At 52.4% G+C, this 16,612-nt stretch overlaps 1 protein-coding gene across 1 annotated transcript in view; it reads right to left on the reverse strand.

Annotated features, from left to right (window-relative positions):
* RIN3 (Ras and Rab interactor 3) overlaps positions 1 to 16,612 on the reverse strand; it is a 120,191-nt gene that overhangs the window by 82,261 nt on the left and 21,318 nt on the right. Inside the window, exon 2 of the mRNA XM_029952417.1 lies at positions 2,431 to 2,638. Coding sequence (XP_029808277.1) covers positions 2,431 to 2,638 — 208 coding nt within the window. The remainder of the gene's footprint in view (positions 1 to 2,430; positions 2,639 to 16,612) is intronic.

The following is a 16,612-nucleotide window of genomic DNA, read 5'->3' on the forward strand; positions in this document are numbered from 1 at the left end:
GCAGGAAAAGGGCAGAGAGAGAGGGAGAAGAGAATCCAAAGCAGGCTCCAGGCTCTGAGCTGTCAGTCCAGAGCCTGACGCAGGGCTTGAACTCACAGACCATGAGATGATGACCTGAGCCGATGTCAGACGCTTAACTGACTGATTCTCCCAGGCACCCCTAGGATGGGTCCTAACTCTCTTATTTGCCCACAGCTATACCCATGCCCACGGCACACCTCTCCCAGAGACCAAGAAAGTCCCAGAAAACGGCCATCCTTCAGCATTAAAAACCTTGCCGTTGGGCCTGTTTTTGAGCCTCATCCCCTCCGGGAAGGATGGGAAGCTAATCCCCTCAGAACCTAATAGGGGAGAGGGTGATTCTCTGGCCAGGGCCTGGGGACACTGACTGGGACACTCACTGGCATGAGCCCCTGACTCCGTTTTCCACATAGTTTTATCATCCGCTCTGAAGCCCTCAGTCACTTCCAAACAGAAACTTAGTGAGGGGGAGGGACGAAACAACAGACCTTGTTTTCTTGAGCACTACCGTCTCCTACCCGGCCTCGAGCCCCTTCCCTGTTCCTCCCTCCAGAGGGATCCGCAGACTCCCAGGCTGCCCTGGTGCTGCGGTGGGACTGGCCTGGCCTGCGGGGCACCTGCCACCACACCCAGGGGAGGCTGCCCTTGGGCTGGGCAGGATCCTGCTGCGCTGTGGGGCCTGTATGGTCCCCAGTCCTTATGGCAGGGGCGTGTGTGGCAAGTGGAGGTTGGGACATTGCTGGAGGCCCCTAAGTTCCGGTAATTCTGGAACTGCTGACTTGATGGATTTTATCTAGTCCCAGGTGAATGAATCCACTAACCAGTGAGCCCCGTGTGTCCGGAAGCGCGGATGTCCATAGCACCGCATACTGCATTGAAGGGGAGCCCAGCAGAGGTGCCCAGCGGCCGAGAGGCGGGACTCCACTTGCGCATGTGCATGCCACACAGCACAGCAACAGCAGAGTCACTTGCTCACTGAGTCACCTGGGGGAGGTCACTCAACTTCTTTGCCTCTCAGTTACCTCTTCTGTAAAATGGGCATAATTGTAATGTCTACCTCAGAGGGCTGCTGCGAGCACAAAGAGGGATGATTCGCACGAAGACCTTAGATTAGTGCCAGGGACACAGGAAGTCCTGAGTGAGTCCTGGCCACGATCAGCGTGGGACCTTGCATAAAGGAGGCCTGGAGGGACACAGCATGCACGTGGAGCAAGAGTCGCTTCTGCAGCAGACTTGAGGCTGCGGGGGCAGGGGCAGGGGTGCGGGGACTGGACGTGGGGCTTCATGTTGGGGCCAGGAAATGTCTGGGACCGACAGAGAGCTGGTGCTGGCATAGCACTGGGACCGTACTAAACGGTGCACCTGACGATTGTTAATTCTGTTTTGTGAATTTCACCTCGCTAGAAAAACAAAACCGAAAAAAGACTTCTGGGAAGTAGGTTAGGTTGAAAGAGACTAGGTGGCAAACACTGAGAAGACTCTTTACTTTTACTTCGTCACTTCTGTCCAGTTTGATTTTTTTAAGGTGAATATGTATGCTTGTCACTTTTATAATTCAACAAATTAAATGTTTTTTAAAAAGGAAGTGGCATGGAACAGAAAACATGTGGGGTGGTGGGTGGGTGGCATCTGATGAGCTCTGACTCACTATCTACCCGTCTTGCTTCCCCTGTAATGCTCATATCACCCAGAGCAAAGTACTTTAATTAATGGCTCATCTCAAATATTTTTTAACATTTATTCATTTTTAAGAGAGGGAGGGGCAGAGAGAGAGAGGGAGACACAGAATCCAAAGCAGGCTCCATGCTCGGAGCTGTCAGCACAGAGCCCAACGCGGGGCTTGAACTCACGGACTGCGAAATCATGACCTGAGCTAAAGTCGGATGCCTAACCGACTGAGACACCAGGCGCCCCATCAATGGCCCCATTTCAAAGTGAGAAAAAGGGAGGCTCAGAAAATCTAAGCTGCTCACTCAACTCCCAGAGCCTGGCTCCAAAAAATCTTTTGCCTCCATCACACAGCCTCCCTCATCTCATACGTCAAATAAGGGGTGTAAAATGATTTCTCAGGTCCCTCCAGCTCTGATACCGTCTGGTGCCGGGTGCCGGGTCCTGTCCACAGGGTCTGATCCAGTCTCCTAATCCTGACGGCATTCCCTTTCTTTTCCCAGTGTCAGTGCAGGTGCCCAAATGCCCAGACAGCCCATGCCAGCCACACAGTCCCTTGCTCTCCAGTAGGGACACCAGACACCCCACCAGTCTCTTGCTCCTGAGTTTGGGGAAAAACACCCCAGTCGAAAAGTTGATAAACCCAAGAAAGGAAAGGAGATGGATGGCTGCACAGAGGCCAGGCAGCTCCTTGGGACTGTGCCCACCCACCTGTCACAAGACGAAGAGACCCCGACTCACCCCCGCTGCCTCCTGCTGCAGGATCCTGGCTGCCTCCGGCCGGCCCAGGCCCAGCTGCAGCCACACCGGGCATGTTTTGATGAGCTTCTCCAGGACGCTGATACCCCGCCGTGGAAGGCAGTTCTTCGGGGTGACTGGCAGGCAGGGCCCCATGCCACCTTCCTCCTCCTCTTCCTCTCCTTCCTGTTTGCCAGCATCTGGAACAGGACTGAGAACAGAATCCAAGGGTCAGCCCATCCTGCAGCCAGCCCAGAGAGCGGTGTGTAACAAGCGGGGCTTCAGTGCATGAGTCACGTATTCATGCAGCATCTGTGAAGCCAGTAGTCCTTTGTGGAATTAAAAAATAAACAAACCATGATCTTCACCTGAGGGTGCTTATAATAAAATTGGCTAGAGATATACAGAGACAACCTGCGGAAGCACGGATTAGAATAAACAGAACAGAAGCACAGCATAACAGACCAGAGGTAGCTAATTCCCAGGCTTCAGGGAAACACAGCAGGCATTTTAGCAGGGCTCTAAGAGGATTTTTAAAAAACTTTTATTTTTTTTGAGGAGGGGTGCATGTTAGTGAGGGATAGAGAGAGAGAATCCCACAAGGGGCAGAGAGAGAAAGAGAGAGAGAAAGAGAGACAGAGAGGAAGGGAGGGAGGAAGAGAGAGAAGCTGGCCTCATTCAAAGCAGGGCTGGTGTTTTATCCGGAGCCGGGTTCGAGCTCACCGATGTGGGACTTGAACTCACAAACCGCAAGATCATGACCTGAGCCGAAACCAAGAGTTGGGCCCTTAACCGACTGAGCCACCCAGGAGCCCCTTAAGAACTTGTAAATTGAAGTGTAACTTACACACAGTGAAACATACAAGTCTTGAGTACACATCTAGACAGAAATTTTACATATGTCTATACCCGTGTAACTACCACCAGACAGAGACCGGTGCTACTGAGCTCTTAAAAGTGGGTTGATTGAATTGGGATCTACTGTGAGTATAAAATACACACACGATCTCAAGTCTTGATATGAAAAAATAAAGACTGTAAAATAGCTCATCTATAATATTTTATGTTGATGACATGTTGAAATGATACTAGTTTGAGTATACTGGGTTAAATAAAACATTGTTAAAATTAATTTCACCTATTTCTTTCTACCTTTTTTAAAAAAAGTTTATTTATTTGTTTATTTTGGTGGGGAGGGCTGGAGAGAGGGGGAGAGAGAGAATTCCGAGCAGACTCCACACTGTCTGCTCAAGAGCCTGATGCAGGGCTCAAACCCATGAACCACGAGATTGTGACCTGAGCCAAAGTTGGATGCTTAACTGAGGTGAGCCACCAGGCATCCCTCTTTCTACTTTTTTTAATGTGGCTATGAGAAAGCTTAAAACTTCATTTGTGGCTTGCACTATAGTTCTATTTTATTGATGAAGACATTTCCAGAAGGTTCCCTGATGCCCAGCCCAGTCAACACTCTCTGCTCCCCCAGGGTGAAGATGCAATAGGTCAGGGAGGGAGAAGGAGGCCTATCGAGGCCTAAGAAAGAGCAAAGCAAAGTCGAGGTCCAGTCTGAGAGATCTCAGACGCTTCCCCAAACTCTGAGTCCACCGGACCCCTGTACACACAGAGTTTTGATTCTAAGGAACTAAATCTCTTGGGGTATCTGCAGAGATGGGTCCCTTCATCAGAGAGAGGGGGGTAGTTACACAGCCAGGAAGAGGTGGCTGGTGCCCCTCTTTTGCCTGTGTCCCTGGCTCGCGGTTGCTATAAGGAGCTGCCCTGGTGGGGGGCCAGGCCAGGATGAGCCCCGTTACAGGCACAGACAAGTGGAACCAGGTGTGGGGGTGGCGGTCAGAGGGCGGCAAGACCCAGAATTAGTGCTGGATTAAACAGGTCTGGCTGCGTTGTGTGTTTTGCAGAGCCCCGACTAGGGAGGTGTGTGGGGAGGCAACGTAGTGTGAGCTAAAATCCCTCCTGACCGCCACCGCCCCCAAATCCCTCTAGAAGCTTCCATCTTATGGATGCTGTACGTGCTTCATGGATACTTGTGGATTTCCCCTCTGGGTCCACAGAGAGAAGTGTGCCTGGTCACTGGGACAACAGGAGTGGGCCGGGAGGGGCAGGAGGGCTGCCCTCTGGATGTCCACGGGCTGTGGGCCTGGGGCCCAGTGGGCCTCATTTGGAGTTCAAGTCCAGGGCAGCCCAGCTGATACTGATGTAACCTCTTCCCAGGCCCTAAAGGATGAGGGTGGCCACAGCATCTCCTCTGGGAAAGAAGTGAAAAGGATGGAGGCCAGAATTACCCAGAAGAGAAGCACCGTAGGGCCTGTGAGTAACCCCTCCCCCCACTCTTGGAAACACAAAACTATCTTCTGGAACCAAAAGACTTCCCGAGATCATCTTCAGACCTTCTCACTTGGCTTGGGGCCTCCTCTCCCCAGGGGCAGATTAGGGCTTTAATGGCAGCCGGGAGCAAGGGCTCCAACTTCCTCTCGGCCCCTAGTTAGGCTTAGGCCTTGGAAAGTCTTTTCCCTCAGAGTCTGTTTTCTTATCTGTGTGATGGGCAGGGTTGGCCTGGAATATTCCTCCACTTACTGGGCAGCCCGAGGCGGGTATGGGAGGGGTGGGGGGTGGGGCCTGGGCTTTGGGGACAAAGATCCTCATTTTGCCCTGTGGAACCAAAGCCGTGATCAAGCAAATAGGCTCTGGGAGAAAGGACGGGGTCTGTCTTGCATTCACTTGTACTATGAACAACCTCAGAGGGTCTGCAAGTTCCAGATGTGCTGCCAGGCACTGGGTTCGAGTGGAGAAAACAAAACCAAACAAAAACAACAAACCTCGTGTCAAGGAGAGGGCCCGGGTGACAGGCAAGGTGAATGAGGGACCTAGAGTGTGTTAGGTCGAGCTGAGGCGTAGCAAGGATGCAGATACCTGGGGAAGGGCAAAGGCCTTTGAGCAACCCTAGCTGGAAGCCTGGGGGCTGGCGGGTGCAGAGGTGGGGGAGAAGGGGAGGCCAGAGGGGGCAGGGTGGGGGTCCCTGTTGGGATCTGGAGCCACTGGCAGAGTTGGCTCTAACTCCATGTAGGTGAACACCTTCCTGGGCCTTCCAGTTAGCAACCAGCTCACTTCCACACCAGCTTCCTCAGCAGGAAATGGTCCCTGCCCCCATGACCTCGTGGGGCCTGGGTGGCTTTGGGGCCCGGGTGGCTTTGGGGCCCATGGAGAGTCTTCAAGGGTCCGGAGATGAAGCCATTCCCTGCCCCCAGCTCCCTGGGAGTCCCACCTGCACCCGGAGGACACGGTGACCAAGGAGAAAGTGCCCAGCCTCCAATGTCATGGGCACTGTGCCATTTCTCCCTTGTGATCACATCCCTCCCTGCTCTAAAACCTTCCATGGCTCCCACTGCCTAAAGCATCCAATCCAGTCTCCTAATCCGGAAGGCATGCCCTTTCTAGCCCTGCCCCCTACAAACTCCCCCACAAAGGGCTGCCCTCCATCAGCTCAGCAAAACCTGGGCTTCCCAACCCTCTTCTGCCTACCTGCAGAAGACGTTTTCTCCAAAGGGCAGAAAGTGTATTGGGCCCAGAAAACAAGAACCACACAGGGAAAGATGGATAAATTAAACACACCAACATTGAAATGTGTGTCCATCAAAATACCTCGTAGAGAAAATGAATACTTAACCCATAGGCTCGGAGAAGATATTTGCAAAGCATACACCTAACAAGGAAAAATCAAGTTGATGTTAAAAAACGGGGCAAAAGATTTGAAAATACCTCAAGGAAGAAGGCATACGAATGGCTGGTAGGTAGGTGAAAGACTGTCATTAGGGAAATGCAAATCAAAACCACAACGAGATACCACCACACGCGCACCAGAATGGCTAAAATTAAAGACTGACATCACAAGCTGGTGAGGAAGTAATCAGGACTCACATGTTATCGGAGAGAATGTCACTTGGTACAACTACTCTGGAAAAAGGCAGGTTTTTCATTTTTTTAATTTATTGTATTTTATTTTAGAGAGAGCATGAGTGGGGGAGAAGGGCAGAGGGAGGGAAAGAGAGACTCTTAAGTAGGCTCCCTGCTCAGCACGGAGCCCAACACAAGGCTCGATCCCATGACCCTGGGATGCTGACCTGAGCTGAGATCAAGAGTCAGAGGCTCAACTAACTGAGCCACCCAGGTGCCCCGAAAAAGGCAGGTTTTTTTTTTTTTTTTGCTTTGTTTGTTTTTTATATAAATCTAAACAAACACCTGCCTTCTGGCCCAGCCATTCCACTCCTGGGCATCCGCCCAAGAGAAGGGAAGGTGTGTGTCCACACACAGACCTGGACATGAATGTTCATGGCAGCTCTCCTCCTAATTGCCCGAAACTGGGCCCGGGGTCCATCAGTGGCAGAATGAACAGCAGAAGCGGCACCTCACCCGTCAGACTAGGAAGTGCTGGTCCACACAACCATGGATGAACCTCAAAGACGTACAGAGTGAAGGAAGCCAAATGCCTAAAAATACACGTACTGTCAGAATCCATTGTATGACGTCCACGCGGTACACTGAGATGTGTGTATTTACATTGCACTGTATGTAAATTTTACACCAAAACAATAAAAAACACCATAAACGAAAATGGGACTCGAGTTAATGATATATATGTTAATATATCCAGGCTGGGGTGCCTGAAACGTCCTTTGAAATGTGTTAAAAAAATAACGTGGATTCACAGGACAATAGAGGGATAGATGGGCGTGTAATAAAGTAAACATACAAAAACATTAAGGGTAAGTGGTGGGTATATGGGTGTTGACTGCAAAATTCTTTCAACCCTTCTGCGTGTTTAAAATCTTTTAGGGCACCTGGGTGGCTCAGTGGGTTGAGCGTCCGACTCTTGGTTTCAGCTCAGGTCACGATCTCATGGGCATTGGGCTCTGTGCTCACAGTGCAGAGCCTGCTTGGGATTCTCTTTCTCTCTCCCTTTGTCTGCCCCTCCCTCTCTTGGTCTCTCCCTCTCTATCGAAATAAATAAACTTAAAATAAAATAAAATATTTTCTAGTAAACTGCTGGGGATAAAGTTCTCCCCATCCCCTGAGACCCACTGACAGGAAGCCGGTCTGCTGTACTAGAAGCCCCGGGTTCGAATCCAGACTGTGTGACCTCTGGCCAGTTATGTTACTTCTCCGGGCTTCAGTTTAAGCATCTGTAAAAAGGTGAGAGGGAGGTAGTTCGGGTGCTTAGCACCACTCAGCAGATGTTAACTACTGTTTATCACTCCAACCCTCCAGATGGGTTCTTCTCATTCTAATTTTTCCCCTTCGTAGCCTTGATTTTTAGGACTTTGCGCATTTGATTAGAGAGACTGGGGTAGACATCTGTGTGCTCCACTTGGTTCGTGCCCAAGACAGCATCTGGTGCCCGGGGAGCCCCCAAGCCCCAGCGCCGCGTGGGCTCAGCGACGGCCCCTGGCAGTGGGAGCCGAGGTGGCCAGGCTGCTCAGTACCAGTAATCACAGCAGCGACGCCAAGTCCGACACGGTCTCAGTTCTAGGTATCTCCACCTTTGCTACCGTGCCTGAGCCCGTCAGCCCGACCCCGAGCCCCGTCACTGGCACCAGCATTTTGCGGTCACAAGTGGGCGCTCAGAGAGCCCAGATGACCCCAAACCCAAAGTGAGCAGGGATTCGGGGATCAGAGGGTCTGGCTCTGCTGGCCTTCTTTGGGTTGGCCAGAGCAGACGCCCTCGTGACCTCTTTCCTTTGGGACTCGAGGGCTTCTGGGACTCAGAGCAAGGCCCAAAGCTCCCCCAGCCTCAGCTCGCTCCTTCTCTACCTGGTATCTGCTGGCAAAGCAAGTGACCCCAACACCCACAGCTTCCCCCTCAGCAGCCCAATGCCACCAGAAGACCCTGCAAAGGCAGCCAGAGGTACCTCGCAGAACGAAGGGCACTGTCAGCAAAAAGTTACAAGCCTCAGAAACTTTAATGTTTTTGTTTATATTTGAGAGACAGAGAGAACGTGAGCAGGGGAGGGAGAGAGGGAGACACAGAATCCAAAGCAGGCCCCAAGCTCTGAGCTGTCAGCACAGAGCCTGATGTGGGGCTTGAACTCACGGACTGTGAGATCATGACCTGAGCCAAAGTCAGCTGCTTAACCCATTGAGCCACCCAGGCGCCCTGAGCCTCAGAAACTTTAGAGCAACTCCACTGGAAAGAGAAATCGTTCACGACCTGTTTCCTCTGCTCGCTGGTTGGGGCTCCAGCCATGGCCTGCTGTCAGTGGACACCGGCTGCCCCGCCCGGAGGCTGTGTGGTCTGACACTCGCGAAGATCCTCCCTGCACTGCAGGGACCCAGCATGGACGCAGCAACCTGGTCTATCTGGGGGGTGTCTACGGCCATACCACCCTGAACGCGCCCGATCTCGTCTGGTCTATCTGGGGGACTTCCTCACCACCTTCCCCGAGGGGGGAGGGCACTGGCGTGCCCTTGTCTCCCTGCTCTGGTTTCTATGTCCCTGTCACAGGCCTGTGAAGCAGGGTGTGGAGACCAAAGCTCTGCTTGGGCCCAAGAGGGCCGCCCGGGTGTGGAGTCAGAGCGGTGGGGGTGACAGCTTGGGGGGTGGGGCCTGGCTCGACGCTGCCTGTTTGGAAGGAAGGAATGGAAGTTTCCCAGCTCATGAGTGCCCTGGATGCAGGGAAGCAGCTCAGAAAGTTGGGCGACGCCTCACAGTGAGAACTAAGGCTCCCCTGTGCAGACTTAGCCAGAGCTTGAGCAGAACGTGGGATGGAAGGAGCGGACAGGCAAGAGGCCATCCTGGTCCCACCCATGCTCCCAAACCCAAGTGGCTTCAAGATCAAGGGGATCTAAAGGGATACAGGAGTGCTAATGCATAGGGGTTCATGTACCCCAATGTTCATAGCGGCACTGTCAACAATAGCCAAATCATGGAAAGAGCCATAATGTCTATCCACTGATGAGTGGATCAAGATGATGTGGTTTATCTATACAATAGAATACTACATGGCCATGAGAAAGAGTGAAATCTGGCCATTTGTAGCAAAGTGGATGGAACTTGAGGGAGTCATGCTAAGCGAAATAAGTCAGGCAGAGAAGGACAGATACCATATGTTCTCACTCATAAGTGTAACAGGAGAAACTTAACAGAGGACCATGGGGGAGAGGAAGGAGGAAAAATAGTTGGGGAGAGGGAGGGAGGCAAACCATGAGGGACTCTTGAATACTGAGAACAAACTGAGGGCTGATAGGGGAGGGGGAGAGGGGAAAGGGATGATGGGCATGGAGGAGGGCACTTGTCAGGATGAGCACTGGGTGTTACATGAAAACCAACTTGACAATAAACTATAAACAAACAAACAAACAAAAAAGATCAAGGGGGTCTATCGGGATGGAGAGGCGTGGTCCCTGCCCTCACAGGCTCTCTGGTGGGGCTCCAGTGACAAATATTATGGGCTAGCCAGATAACTGTACAAGGTGCATGGGCACACAGGTGACACAGAGGGAGGTGGAGGGGAGGGGCCCCGGTAATGGCCATCGGGGCAGCAGCCACCTGTCTGGTGTACAAGTACACACAACGTGTGTGGGTCTGCTGTAAGTACTCCACACAATCCCTCAACTTGGTCATCCTCACACCTACATGTGGGGGCTGCTCTGTGCCCCCCAAAATGGTATGTCCAGTTTTAACCCCTCGTACCTCAGAATGTGAACTTATTTAGAAAAAGGATCTTTGTAGATGTAATTAAAGATGAGATCATTCTGAATTTAGGATGGGCCCTAAATCCAGTGGGAATAGGGAAAGCCCACGAAGAGACCCTGGAAAGCCGCGAGAAGGCAGAGGGAGAGATTGGACGTCCCCAGGCCCTGGGGCACCAAGGACTGACGGCCACCACAAGAAGCTAGGAGAGAGGCCGAGGGGATCCTCCCTCAGGACCTCTAGATGGACTCTAGATGGACACGATGTGGCCTCCAGATTGCGAGAGAATACATTTCTGTTGTTTTGTAAGCTGGGACAGGATTGTCTAGAGGTCCTGGAGGGGAGTGTCCCTGTCTGTGACTCTGGTGGTCCTAAGATTCAGCCATGCCTCAACGCTCCCAGGGTGAGACAGGATGGTTGCTCAGTCCTGCCCCCAACACCCCATCCTCCTCCTTGTCCTCTATGCTGACCGCTCCTCAATGCAATGACTCCTTCTGCACAGACCGGAAGGGATCAGAGACACGAGGACAGGTGTGTCGGAGGTGTGAGATCTCGTAGGAAGGGACATCAACCTCTCAGCTGGTGCCCTCTCTCTACAAACTCACCATTCGAGGGGCAGTGGACGTCTCGCACACCGCACAGCACAAGGGTGGAGAACTAGGGCTCATTCGGTCTCTGCCCCAGCCCCTGCCACGCCCTGGCCAAGGGACCGAGGGCAAGGTTAACATTCTGCGGGCCTCAGTTTTCTCATCTGTACAACGGAGCTCACCAGCTCCACATGCACCTGCCACATGCAACATGCATTGAGCAGCACTTGGCACTTGATAACACTTCAAAGAGGTCTTTATTCTGGCTGGGGTAACCGCAGACACAGTCATGTCCTGTTTCTCCCAGGAGCACCTGTTGCTATGGCCGTAATGTCAGAGATGGCCTGAGATAAGCAAGAAGCCAGGGCTCAGCCCCCCTAAAAGCCCCCGGAGCACTAAGAGGGTAAAGCACCACCAAGAATGAAGACAGGTGCACCTGCTCTGAAAACGATTGTCAAAATCTAAGAGACAGAGATGCGCAGGCCCACAGCCCCTCCCAGGAGGCACACGGGCACGAGGGGGCGATGAGGATGGCTGCCTGCAGGGATCAGCCAGTGGGAACGACCACAGTCCCCCCGTAAGAGAATGGGTCCATAAGTTGTGATTTCCTCCACCCTAGACCATCACGCAGCCGCTAAAAGGCAGGAACCAATTCTGCAGACTTAAATCTCAAGATCCTGCCAATGTCCTGACTTTTAGTCCTTGCACTGAGGTAAGAGAATGTTCTTGTGTTTGGGAAACACCCACCAGGTGCATGGGGGTAAAGGGGCACCGCATCTGCAGCTTAGAACAAGCGGACGTGACAAAACGTTAACTTCTGGATCCATGTGAAGAATGTAGTATATCCAGGAATTCATGAATCTCGCAACTTTTCTGGGAGTCTGAAATTACGCGAAAAGGACACATTTTAAAGTCACACAAACCTAATGTTGAGTGAAATACACACATTACCAAAGGAAGGAAGACAAGGAGGTGTAAACACACACACACACACACACACACACACACACACACACACGACAGTCCCGTGTCCTGTTTGTAGATGCAGACACACCGAATTCGGGACGCAGGGTCCTGCCAAGGGGAGAGGAAGACAACGGGGTGCGGAGGGGTCTGCAGGAGGTTCGGTCAGCTCTGGAACCACTGAGTTAGTCTTTAGATCTGAAGCAATCAGGCAAAATGACAAGGATTTCCCAAAACTGAATTACAGTACTCAGGGCATTGCTATGTTTCTCCCTAGATTTCTGCGTGCCTGAAATATTTAATTAGAAAGCAAACAAAACACCCACACACCTTCCCCAGGGTCCCAGCGCGTGTCACATGCCGTGGAGATATGGGTGGGAGGTCCCCAGGGCCGCTAAGCCTATTATTTCTCTACGGCTCCCTGTCTACAGGACATTCCAGGTTTTTTTTCTTTTTCTTTTCTTTTTTTTGGGGGGGGTGGGGGAGGCTGTTGTGAAGTCAGTTCTGGAGCCTGAGGGCTGTGCGGAAAGGTAATGAAGATAAGCCCAGCCTGAGGAAGGGGGGGTGGGTGGTTCACCAGTTCATCCAAAGAATCAAGTCCCAGGGGACTTCTGGGGAAATCCTCTGAAAATGGCCACAGGGTCACCAGAGAAGAAGCCAGAGGTCACTGGGGCCATTTCTCTGGCAGCCACAGGACTCAGGCCAGGAGCAGCAGCTACCAGCTGGAGAGACCCCCTCGAGGCCCTAGGGTGATGACCAAAGGCAAGCCACTCCACCCGGCTGGGTTTCCGTGCCTCCCCCCCTCCCCGCTGTAAAAAGGTTGTCTGAGGGTCACGTGGGACAGGGTATGCAAGGAAGCCAGCCACAGCTGACACCTCACTAAGTACTAGAGGGGATGGGGCATTTGGGGACAGTTCACGGAGGCGTCCAGATGTACAGTGACCGCTGATTTCCAGTGTGAACACTGCTGCCATTGCTGGTAACAAGCCACCAACGATTTAACAAGCAGCTCGCAAAGTTCCTGATAGTTACCACGGGCCTCTGTGAGCTTCCAGGCCGCTGCCTCTACCTCCAATGTCCCCCTAACGCTGAGGCCCTCTCCGTAGCGCCCCAATATGTACTTTGACAACCTCTAGTGACAGGGCGCTCACTACTTCCCTGGGCAACCCACTGTGAGAAGTGATTCTCAATTTCCATTGAGATTGAAGTTCTTCCTCTTGCTTTCTCGGGACTTTGCAGGGCCTTAGGGATGTCCCCGCGGAACCCTCCAGCTACATGAAGATGGCTCGCACCCTCTCACCCACTCCAGGCCTTCTCTTCTCTAGGATGAACCGTCCTCTTCCAAGAGGCCACCCAGAGCTAACACGGATCAGCAGTTTTCCTGTTGGCAGGCGGAGCTTGGTGTTTCACATACACTGTCTCTGTGAATTTGCAGATGAAGTGATTTGTTTTTTATCATATGCAATTCAATGGTTTTTGGTATACTCACAGAATTGTGCTGGCTATCAGTACAACCTGAGGACATTTCCATCATCCTGGGAGGAATCCATACCCACGGGCAGTCATGACCTCCTCCCAGCAGCCCAGCCAGTGCAACCACTGATCTGCTTTCTATTTTTGTCTTTATAGACTGGCCTCCTGGATATGCCATATACGGAATCAGACAATATGTGGTCTTTTGTGTTTGGTTTTTTTCACTTGCATATATATTTTTTAATTCCAGTGTAGTTAACATAGAATTATATTGAGGCACCTGGGTGGCTCAGTCAGTTGAGCGTCTGACTTCGGCTCAGGTCACGATCTCACGTTCATGGGTTCGAGCCCCACATCGGGCTCTGTGCTGACAGCTCAGAGCCTGGAGCCTGTTTTGGGTTCTGTGTCTCCCTCTCTCTCTGACCCTCCCCGCTCATGCTCTGTCTCTATCTCAAAAGTAAATAAAACATTAAAAAAAAAAAACCCATAGAATTATATTAGTTTCAGGCAGACAAAATAACAATTCAACAATTCCATACATTGCCCAGTGCTCATCAAGATATGGTCACTCCTTGTGGATTCCTAGAGGCACATGTACCCCAATGTTTGTAGCAGCACTGTCAGCACTGTCAACAACAGCCAAATTATGGAAAGAGCCTAAATGTCCATCAACTGATGAATGGATCAAGAATATGTGGTTTATATACACAACGGAATACTACTTGGCAACGAGAAAAAATGAAATCCTGCCATTTGCAGCAGAATGGAACTGGAGGGTGTTATGCTGAGTGAAATCAGTCAGGCAGAGAAAGACAGATAAATGTTTTCATTCCTGTGTGGAACGTGAGAAACTTAACAGAAGACCATGGGAGAAGGAAAGGGGAAAAAATCGTTAAAAACAGAGAGGGAGGGAGGCAAACCATAAGAGAATCTTAAATACAGAGAACAGACTGAGGGTTCATGGAGGGGTTGGGGAGAGGGGGAAATGGGTGATGGGCGCTGGTTGGGATGAGCCGTGGGGGTTGTGTGTAAGCAATGAACCACGGGAAGCGAGAGCGTACCGTATACCTGAGCCGAAGTCAGACGCTTAACCGAATGAGCCACCCAGGTGTCCCCATGGCACCCTTGTTGAAAATCAACTGAATGTAAATTAGAGTGATTGTGAGCTCCCCAATCACACTACGTCACCCTCTGAACATGCTGAGTATCCTCTGTCTTTGTATGTTTGAATGTAGAGTCTCCAACACGGTCATTATTCCCCGGGCGTGCCCCGAGCGGCAAAGAAAGGAGGATCACCATCACTTTCTGCATCTACATAATCTCCCCTACACATACGCAACACTGTGGGAAAACGGTGGGAAACTGTTTTGCACTCTGAGGTTGGGATCCCCTTGTGGAAATGAAGGGAAACAGCAGATTTATGAGACAAATGCCATGTTCGTCGGGAGGTCAGGCATGTTTGCAGGCGGTGGCACTGAGCTCAGAGTCAGGAGACCACAGTCTCATTCTGCTGCTCCCTACGTGACCTTGGGTGGCTGACTTCTCTCTATGTTCCGCCGCCTCTTCAGTAAAATGAGAAGGTTGAACTAGATCTGGGCCGGCAGGCAGGTTGAACGTGCCGGGATCGTAGCTGCTGCCTAGGGGGTCATGCTGAAGGCATGGCAGGGAAAGGATGCTCGGACCTGCTGTGATGATCACCGCGGGCTCCGTCCTAACAGCAGCTGGGGTTTGCACGGTCTGACACAGATCCGACCAGGGACAGAGGTTCCTTCCAGCACTATGAATTCCACGGTTCTGGCCTCAACTGGCTCTTGGCTGGACGCCACCCACAGGCTTCTCTTCCGAGCCGGGCTGGCTCGGCCCCCGCAGACAGCCTGAGAAAGGGCAGGTGGCCAGCCCGGCTTCTCTGTGGCTTCCTTTCTGCCAGAGGCTTTTTCCTCGATGTGTGGAAGCTGAGCCCCAGCCGCTGCCTGATTCCACCTCTGGCCCGGCCTTGGGCGCACCGGGGACCAAAGACGCACCTCCAGGCTGACTATGGCCAGCACAGGGGGATGGAAGGGGAGTGGCCAGTTTCAGAAGCAGAATGGCTCACGCATAAAATGTGCAAAGCACACAGCCCAGTTTTACAGGCTAAATAACTTCATGAGGCCCTGGCAGGTTCCCTCTGATGCTTGGGGGCTCCGAAGGCAGTGTCTGGAAAATCGTGTTGTGACAAAGTTCCCTGGGTTTCTCTCCACCTCGAGACCAAATGGCCTTCTGTGATGCCGTGGGACACAGGGTGCAGCTTAAGACCCCCCACCCCCCCAACACTTTGTGGGTTAGCCTCAGGAAACCTGGGATGCGGTGCTGGGGGCCCTTGCCCGCAGCCTCTCAGAGGGGAAGTCAGCCTAAGCAGGTCTTCCGGACCCCGGAAGTGCTGAGACCGGGTCAGGCTGTCTCAGTTCACACGTCACAGCCCACATCAAGGGGTCTAGTAGGTCAAAGGCCTTCAAACTTTCCACACCTGTGTGTGCTGCCAACCTCTGTTGCTTGGCATGTGCCAGGCACTGGCCCGCTCCCAGCCCTGCCTCCCAGGCTGTGTGCTGGGTCCTCCGCTGACCCCCAGGGGTTCCACCAGCATAGACAAGATGCCCCGGGGCCCCGCTGGGGCCTGTAGGAGGCACCAGGCTTCAGGACTGAGCCCTGGTGGCTGCTCTGCTATGCCGGGTCTGCCCCCAGGCCCCGTTTCTCAGAAGCTCTGACTGCTGGCTGGTAGCTTCTCTCTGCATGCATGGTCTTTGGCCCTGGCCAATCTGTGCTCCTGAGAGCCGTGGACACTCACAGCCTCCTAGGAATGGGGTTGAGTTCCTGCACCCTCCTGGAGGTGGTAACTTCCTCTGGCTCACAGGTCACAGCCCTATCCTAGCCAGCCCCTTGAACCAGTCGTACCTGACTCAGCCCGCCGGCCCTGTTGACAGCCTGCCCGCACGCCAGTCCTAGGCTAAGACTGCCCACTCTCCTCAGGACCCAGATCACAGATGAAAATGCCACTTATTCCCCTGTGCTGTGTGCAACTAGGCTTTGAGTGATGCCAAGGGCTCTGCCGATGCGTGGTTTAAGCGTGGGCTTGGGATCCCGAGAGCTTGGATTAGAGTCCCAGCCTGGTGACCTTGACAAGAGTCTAACGCTCTCTCTGCCTCATTTTCCTTACACTTAAGATGGGAGATATGAGTGGTGTCTAGGGGGCTCAGTCAGTTAAGCGTCCAACTTCGGCTCAGGGCATGATCTCACGGTTCGTGGGTTCGAGCTCTGTGTTGGGCTCTCTGCTGCAGCTCAGAGCCCGGAGCCTGCTTTGGATCCTGTGTTTCTATCTCTCTCTCTGCCCCTCCCCAGCTTGTGCTCTCTGTCTCTGTCTCTGTCTCTCTCTCTCTTTGTCTCTCAAAAATAAAATAAGCATTTAAAAATTAAAAAAAAAGAAAGATGG

This window comes from Suricata suricatta, chromosome 9 (genome assembly GCF_006229205.1).
Source record: "Suricata suricatta isolate VVHF042 chromosome 9, meerkat_22Aug2017_6uvM2_HiC, whole genome shotgun sequence".
Taxonomy (NCBI): Eukaryota; Metazoa; Chordata; class Mammalia; order Carnivora; family Herpestidae; genus Suricata; species Suricata suricatta.